The 7,777-nt window shown below is 46.1% G+C and overlaps 2 protein-coding genes across 4 annotated transcripts in view; one reads left to right on the top strand and one right to left on the bottom strand.

Annotated features, from left to right (window-relative positions):
* LOC309714405 (uncharacterized protein) lies at positions 1-3,740 on the top strand. Of its 2 annotated transcripts, none has more exons than XM_082546859.1 (3): positions 1-1,117; positions 2,225-2,507; positions 2,840-3,740. In XM_082546859.1, the coding sequence occupies exons 2-3, from the start codon at positions 2,237-2,239 to the stop codon at positions 3,145-3,147; spliced, it is 579 nt and encodes a 192-aa protein (XP_082402985.1). In that variant the 5' UTR covers positions 1-1,117; positions 2,225-2,236; the 3' UTR covers positions 3,148-3,740. The 2 variants fall into 2 exon arrangements, with proteins under 2 accessions (XP_082402985.1, XP_082402984.1); XM_082546858.1 differs by having other exon boundaries at positions 3-1,117; positions 2,228-2,507.
* A 1,525-nt stretch (positions 3,741-5,265) lies between these two features.
* The window catches only part of actr3b (actin related protein 3B), a 13,361-nt gene continuing 10,849 nt past the window's right edge, over positions 5,266-7,777 (bottom strand). For both annotated transcript variants that reach the window (XM_082546829.1, XM_082546830.1), the window contains exons 11-12: positions 7,190-7,273; positions 5,266-6,980 (exon numbers count right to left, since the gene is read on the bottom strand). In XM_082546829.1, the coding sequence (XP_082402955.1) occupies positions 6,885-6,980; positions 7,190-7,273 (180 nt within the window). In that variant the 3' untranslated portion in view covers positions 5,266-6,884. The remainder of the gene's footprint in view (positions 6,981-7,189; positions 7,274-7,777) is intronic.

The following is a 7,777-nucleotide window of genomic DNA, read 5'->3' as shown; positions in this document are numbered from 1 at the left end:
AATAACTGTAAACAAAAGGCAAAATGCAAGGCTAACAATAAACTAAACTGGGTGAGCTAAATTAACTTAAAAACCTACAACAGGAACATGGACTTGACATGAGGAAACTTGACGCAACTTCTTGGCTTGCAAACAAAGCAGACGATCTGACAATGACACATTGAAAACACAGGACTTAAATACACAGGAGGTGATTAGGGGAAGTGGGAACACATGGAGGAACAGCTGACTGACATGAACCTAATGACAGGACAGGGGAAGTGAAACTAAATACAATGAACAAAGAACACACGACTCCTTCAAAATAAAACAGGAAACACTGAAACTAGACATGACAACACAAGCTTAACAGACCTAACACGTGATGAACGATACAAGAACTCAAAAATAGAAACCAAGGAAACAATAAATAATAACTGCCTTTCCTTAACTAAAGCTAAATAGGAATGACACAAACTAATCACATATCTAAAATGAGACAAATACAAAATGAACTCAGAGCGCTGGGTCAGAGACCCAGCCTGTGACACAGATATTTTAATTTGTAAGTTGTTTTTTTTCTTTCAGCAGCTCAAATGTTTGCTTTCGCTCAGGTTTAGTGGCTGACCTCGCTGCACCTGAAAAGTAAGCAGGTCAGTGACACATGTGCAAACCTCACTAACCCACATACAGCCCACTTCCACCTCCATTGGGCTGAACCAGTGAGGCCGCCCTTCGTGTTAGTGTGGATCACAGTTAATGTGAGCGCTGGTGGGGGGGGGTAATCTGTGAGGAAAACTAAAAGCTGTGCGATACAGTCAAAACTCACACATCGATGTCATCACATGCATTTTCCAAAGATGTTCAGCGGGCCACACTGGTGTCTTTACGAGGTCCATTCTTTTCTTTGTGTTTTGCATTTCCCTGATGTAGACAGATGTGAGAGAGGTTGATGGTGAGCAGATGTCTTCTTCCTGTGTCGCACTAACACAGGAAGCATGAAAGAAGAAGCCAAACCTCTGACATTAGTCAGTCTGAGCAGCGCCTCACAACTGGCAGAGCAGCAGCCCTGAAGCCCGTCTGACAGGCACCGGCGAGTGGAAGCGCTCCTATCTCTGTCATCGCTCCGAGCTGAAAGGTGAGTGTGTCTGCCGTTTCTACCTGAAGCTCCTCGTCAGCTTCAGGGTCGCCTGGGAGATTCTGGCTTGGCCGTTAAGGGCGAGCGCCACAGAAGGTTTCCTTCCTGCGAGCCTGACGTCTGCTCTCGCTGGTGTCGATTAAAAGCAGCTGGAGGCCATCTTTGTAAACCTGCTGAGAACATCTGCAGGGTTTGCTCCTTCTTTCACACTTCATCATCAGCCAGCTGTGTGTGATCGCACCATCTTTAATCTGAGATCAGGTTCAAACCAGTTTGAGCTGCAGTGGCAGGAAACAGCTGAGGGCGGGGCATGCTGACATTCCCGACTCCTGATTGGTGTCGGGGGTGTCCACTGCTTCTGCGTTTTGTTTGTTTTGTGCAGAACGAGTAAACGAGAACACCCTGTGAAAGATAAGTCGTGTGCGAGTTGAGGCACCTTTAGGCTCCGCCTTGCTGGCGTCTGCTTTTTGAAGATCTCTGTGAGTTTGGGACTGACGGCCGTGGACGGGATTTAAAGTTCCTTCCATCCATCCTGTATCCCAGCTGACCCACAGCCGAACTGGGTGATGATCCTGACCAGTTTAAAGAACATTAATGCAAACTGACCACACAGAACACGTTACCATCACATACACATCATACAGACTCTGTATGAACCCATGTTGTTCGTGCAGCAACAGGAAGTAGTTTTTATTGCAGAGTTCATAGAGGTCATGCTTGAATATTTGTGTTCGTTTGGGGAGGCCTTTTGCTCCTCCCCTTTCACAAAGGATGCTCCAGTGTGTCCTCTGCTAAAGGAAGTAAAGGAAGCACTGAAGTGCCTTTAGTCCATACCATGTGGAGAATTCAGACAGCGCTGATGAGGGCAGATACTTCCAGGTCACGCCTCCTTCCTGAACTAAACCCCGCCTCTTTCTGTGCCTCTGTCATAGTCGTCCATGTGTTTGTGGTGCACTGATTTATTACTGGAGATGTTTGCTAACACTGACTGTGTTTCACGTCGGCGCTCTCACAGTGTAAAGCTGGATCTGCGTCATCGCTTTACACCCGCGTGCGCTCATTACCCATGATGCATCAGAGTCTGATCACAGTGTTTTCTGATGCTAGCAGGAAGCCGAGATGACGGAGCCGGACCTCGTCAACATCCTGGAAGACATAACAGATGAGGAATTCAAGACCTTCAAGTGGAACCTGAAGAACGAGCGGTTTAGAGACATCGAGCCCATCAAAGTGAACCGGCTGTCGACGGCGGAGCGGTGCGACGCCGTGGATCTGATGGTGCAGAAGTATGACATGGACGGAGCCGTGCAGGTGATGGAGAGCATCTTTAAGAAGATCAACAGGAACGACCTGGTGAAGAAGCTGCGAAAGGTCATGGGTCAACCTGCAGGTCAGTGAGGCTGTGGGCAGGCGTGCACTTCCTTTAACCTGTTTGAGCGTTTGACATTCAGGTGACATCATCAGGGTCAGAGCAGCGTCACGCTGTGACAGGACGTGCAAACAGGAAGTGTGTGCAGAGTGTCTCTCTCCCTTTTAAGGTGCATTCAGAGCAAACAGCTGATGGAAGGAGCCGCCCGAGTCGGAGCTGCTGGATTGGATGTTCTCAGGAACTCTGAGGCTCCCGTGGTCGGAGGTCTTCGGCTTCACGCCGAGGCTCCCGTGGTCGGAGGTCTTCGGCCTCACTCTGACCTCGGCATTAATCCGTCCTCCTCTCTCTCACAGGTCTTCCAGGTCCCGATCTGCCAAAGACCGCCGCCGACTCCTCGGCAGAGGAGAAGTTGGCGGCCGTTCGCTCTCAGTTTATCGGCAGAGTGTCCGAACCCGTCCTGAGGAAGCTGCTGGATAAACTCCTGGAGCGCCGCGTCATCATCGATGATGAAATGGATTTAGGCGGAGTGAGGAGCAGGGCGGATAAAGCCCGACAGGTGATCGACGTGGTGCGCAGAAAAGGATCCCAGGGCAGCTCGGCTCTGATCGCCGCTCTCTGCGAGGTGGATCCGTGCCTTTCACGGGAGCTGCAGCTGATGTGACGCACTGCCAGATGTTCAGCACTCACAGGAGAGCAAATTAGGAATCATCTGTAACACCCAGAAGCAGCTGATACAGTTCAATGTTTAATCCTCCAATCCACTTACAGAAACACGAGCGCGAGGCTCGTCTATTTGGTTTGGTTTTCACATCAAAGATTTTCACAGAGACGATTTTCTATGCGTCTTTATACAAACAAAGATGTTCAAACAGCAGAACATGTCAGAGTTTCAGCAGGTTTCAGGACTAAAGTGTCCCAGAAACAAGGCTTTGAGTCAAACCTGAACAGTCGGCTCTGTGAAAACCTTCAGGATGGATGGAAACCAAGATCTCTGACTTCCAGTCTGAGAACAAAACAATCAGGAAAATGACTTTATTTGTAGAATTTTCATCGGACACTGATGTTAACGAGAAGTTTATTAGATTTTATGGAAACATTTTAGAGCTGATTAGAATAAAAGTCCAACAGATTAATGAGGATTTTGGCTGTTTTCATGTTGTTGAAGTCAAACGTGTCAGAGAGCAGAGGGTCAGAGTTTCATGTTTCTTTCTGTAACTCTGATCAACGTGAAAATAAAAGATGAGTTTCCTGTCACTGTGTCTGGTGGTTTGGCTTTGTAACACACCTGTTCAGCTCCAATAAATGTTTGAGTTTTAAAAGAAGAAGCAGCAGGAAGACAACAAAAGAAGACTCTCAGAACTATCTACACTGATGAACTCTGTCTGAGTACCAGAGGTAAAACTCCAGTAAAGACCTGAGAGATGATCTGGACCTTCTGTCACGGCTGCCGATGGCAAGCCGTGTGGAGTTGGAAGAAGGACCCAAGATGCAGGCAGTGGATGAGATACCGGTGGTTTTATTTACAGAGGTGTAGTGGCAAACAAACAGTGGGGCATAACAAATAACTAAAGACACCTAAACTGGGAGGACTAAAAATAACAGACCTGGGAGCATACGACAACGGGATGAGAAGCAGAGAGACGCAGACGAGGAACAGGACACCGTGGAACACAGGGTAACAGACTGACACGGAGTTACACAGACGAACCGGCAACAGGCAGGAGAACACACAGGGCTTAAAGACACACACCAGTAATCAGGGGATGAGAGACAGGAGGGCAACACAGCTGGGAGGAATCTGGGCTGACGGGACAGGGGAAACGTAAACTGAGCACACTCACATACGACACGGACCTTCACAATAAAACAGGAAACTCAGACACATGGAACCAGACAAGACATTGAACTAAACAGACAGATTCACAAACAGATGGGGAGACATCATAGACAGGCAGATACAGACGCAGACTCAGAGAGTCACCTTTCTCACTCACTATGTATTAATAGACCTCTCTGCATTGAATCATATCTGTTATTAACCTCTGTCTCTCTTCCACAGCATGTCTTTATCCTGTCTTCCTTCTCTCACTCCAACCGGTCACAGCAGATGGCCCCGCCCCTCCCTGAGCCTGGTTCTGCCGGAGGTTTCTTCCTGTTAAAAGGGAGTTTTTCCTTCCCACTGTTGCCAAAGTGCTTGCTCATAGGGGGTCATATGATTGTTGGGTTTTTCTCTGTATCTATGAAGCGCCTTGAGGCGACTTATGTTGTGATTTGGCGCTATATAAATAAAATTGAATTGAATTGAATAGAGAGGGTGGCTGGTGATGTCACAGTGAGTGGAGTTAGAGAGGAGGGACACAGGGTGAACAGGTATAAGAGTGAGGTGAAGAGGAGATTCAGAGTAACTGAACATGAAACACAGGGGAGCGCACCTCCTCATTCAGGTGATTCATCTGCAGTAGAACAGCATCACTAGCTCTCACAGGTTACTCCAGCCCTAGAGGAGCCCAAGTCACTGGATCAAATGCAAAAGTTTGAACATTCAAGTAAAGTGAAAGCAGCAACGTAAGGTTCACTATCGGTATGCACAGTGAACCAGTCAGCCAACCTCGTGATAAAAAAAGAAAACACTGATGGAAGTGGGTGTGGCTTAAATGAGCAGGCCCAGGTCCATCTGAGGATTATGGCAGAGGTCGGAGGGTCACTGCCAGATGGCTGTGCTGGAGGTAAGGACAATATTTGTGGTGCAAGAAAAGAACTGACATGGAGAAAGCAAAGATATGATCTGCAGAACTTCATACATGTTTATTGCAAACCAGTATGTACAGATAATATCGTGAAACTGACTAATTATAGACATGAACTGTTTGGAGGTTGATTTTTAAATATGCAAATGAGGCTTCATCTCGTTTAAGAAATACTCATTGGCATAACGTGGATTTTATCTGCTTTCATCCCTGCGCTGTAAGAGAAAACGTGTTGTGGAAGCAAATCTCCAAACTGAGCGTCTCACCTAACAATGACTTCTGGAAGACGTGCCCATCACATGACTGCACCTGAACACATGCTACAGGTTGTTTGGACCTGATCTTTGATCGGTCTGATTCTTGCTCTCTCAGTCAATATAAATATTTATTAATGCAAAGTTTATATTATTATTATTATTATTTATTTATTTATTTATTTTACAAATATAGAGCCTGACCACATTAAAAACTAAATCCATGACCCAGAATCATTTGGAGCCTCTTCCCGGCTCACGCTAATCCAAAAAATAAATGCTCATGCTGAGCCACAGTCATGTCTCTTATATCTAAAGTCACAAAATACCCTTTATATGTTAACATGAATAGATTTACTCTCCCTTTGTATTCTGTCTGGTGGTTTTTGGGGGGATCTTGGGGCCGTAGACCCAGAGAGTGATGTTCAGACCAACATCGCTCCATCACTGTGAGACTGGAGCAAACAGAAATTTCAGGAAGCCAGTGTGGTGATGAGCTCGTTATCTGACACATGGGTGGTGTTTCATCTCAACATCAGAGACTATGACTTTACTCTTGTACCAGAAAACGAGAAAAAGCAGAACAGGTCCCCTTTGATTGTGACGTCACACTGCGTCGCTGTCCTGACACCATTGGCGCCCTCTGCAGGCTGCAGCGCTCAAAACTACACCTGAGTGTGCTGCTAGAGAGAAAATGAGACCATCACCACCAAAGAAAATTATTTTCTGTCTGTCTACGACACTGTCCGAAAGACAAAGAGACGGATTTTAGAGCTTTTCCTAGTTTAGAGACAAAAAGTCAGTGAGATTCAGTGTGAGTCTGATCGTTATAGCAGGGCCACAAACATGCTGACATAAATGCCGAGTGACAGAAAACATCCAGAGGCTTGTCCTGTTAAATCCACCGTCGCCAGCTTCAGCACAGAGCGGCGGCTTGTGTTTGATAAGAGGCCGAAATGAGGATGAGAGGCGAGCAGGCGCCATATTTATCTCTATCTGCTGTCGGGACAACAGCCTCAGCTTCGGAGGATCTCTATTAGCACTGCTACGTGTTGGAAGAAGGTTGGCTAGCTACACCAGGTCTCCTGCAGCTCCTCTTGTTCTCGGTAAAATTCTTCTCTGTGGACAAAGGAGCTTGCAAAGAAAAGCGTCTGGACTTCTTTAAGTTAAGTGGAGTAAATTTATCAAAACAAAACCACTGCAAACTTTGTCTTGCTCTCTAACTGCCTTTGTGCTTCACGTTCTCCATGTGCTTGATGATGCTGAGCTAGCCCGCTAACAGGTTAGCAGCTTCATAGGTGAAAACTGAGAAGGGCAAAAAACTATCAGGCTAATGGCTGAGTGGCTGGTTGCTAGCAGGCTAACAGGTTAGCGGGCCGATGGGCTCGCCGCTGTCATCAGGACATGATGCCAAACACGGGGTTGTGTCGACAGATGCTCGGCCCGATCTCGTCGTAGTCCTTCTTCGAGTGACACACCTGGAAAAACTCCGGCTGCAAACACAACACACAGTGTCAACAAAGGTTCCTGGTCTCTCCAGACAGGCCATCAGTTATAAACTGAATGCATATTTTATTCACTAAGACCTGAAACCATAAACTCGTCAGGAAAGAGTTTACTGAGCAGGCTCATTTCCTCCAGCCACATGTTGTTTAGGGAAATGCTTTGTGTGAAAGTAGAAGAACACAAAACTTTTGGTTACCGTGGACGCCAACATAGAGCCTCCGAACCAGACGGCGTAACGCTGCATGTGATGTGAGACGACCTGAACCTCCATCGGCTTCGGCTGCCAACACACAAAAACACGTCATCTGCATATAAATGATTCACATCACAAAGAAACTGGGAACAAACCAGTGATCCAGTTAAATGCCATCCAGGTAAAGGCTGTAACATTAAAGCTTAACTCTGCTCTGTGCTGTTATCAGCTGCACCAGGATCTGGTGACTATTAATCACAGGTGGCAAAACTACAGACAAGTACAAGTACAGAACCTACTGTTAAAAAATACTCCTGTAAGTTCAAATACTGATTCAAATTCTTTACTCAAATAAAAGTGAAAAGTAACGGCTCTGAAACGTACTCAGAGGAAGAAAGTTCCTTGAAGAACATTTCTACCACATTTTTTATTAATGTAATAATTTTAACCTGAATTTTAATTCTAATAAATGTACTCAGCTTGAGTCAGGTAAGTAGAAGATGAGCAGGAGGGAAAATAAAAATATATTTATTTTTTCTGTTGCCTCCGTTGTAGAGGGAAGGACTTTGTTTCTAACCAGGAACACAAGCA

The sequence above is a fragment of the Aulonocara stuartgranti genome (assembly GCF_965226115.1).
Source record: "Aulonocara stuartgranti genome assembly, chromosome: 9".
Lineage (NCBI taxonomy): Eukaryota > Metazoa > Chordata > Actinopteri > Cichliformes > Cichlidae > Aulonocara > Aulonocara stuartgranti.
Note: the sequence above shows the minus strand (reverse complement) of the source record. Positions and strands in the feature narration are given on the sequence as shown.

Coding starts and splice junctions, on each gene's coding strand:
- LOC309714405 (XM_082546859.1), top strand. CDS start 2,237: ATGACGGAGCCGGACCTCGTCAACATCCTGGAAGACATAACAGATGAG. Junction 2,508..2,839: donor GGTCATGGGTCAACCTGCAG/GTCAGTGAGGCT, acceptor TCTCTCTCACAG/GTCTTCCAGGTCCCGATCTG.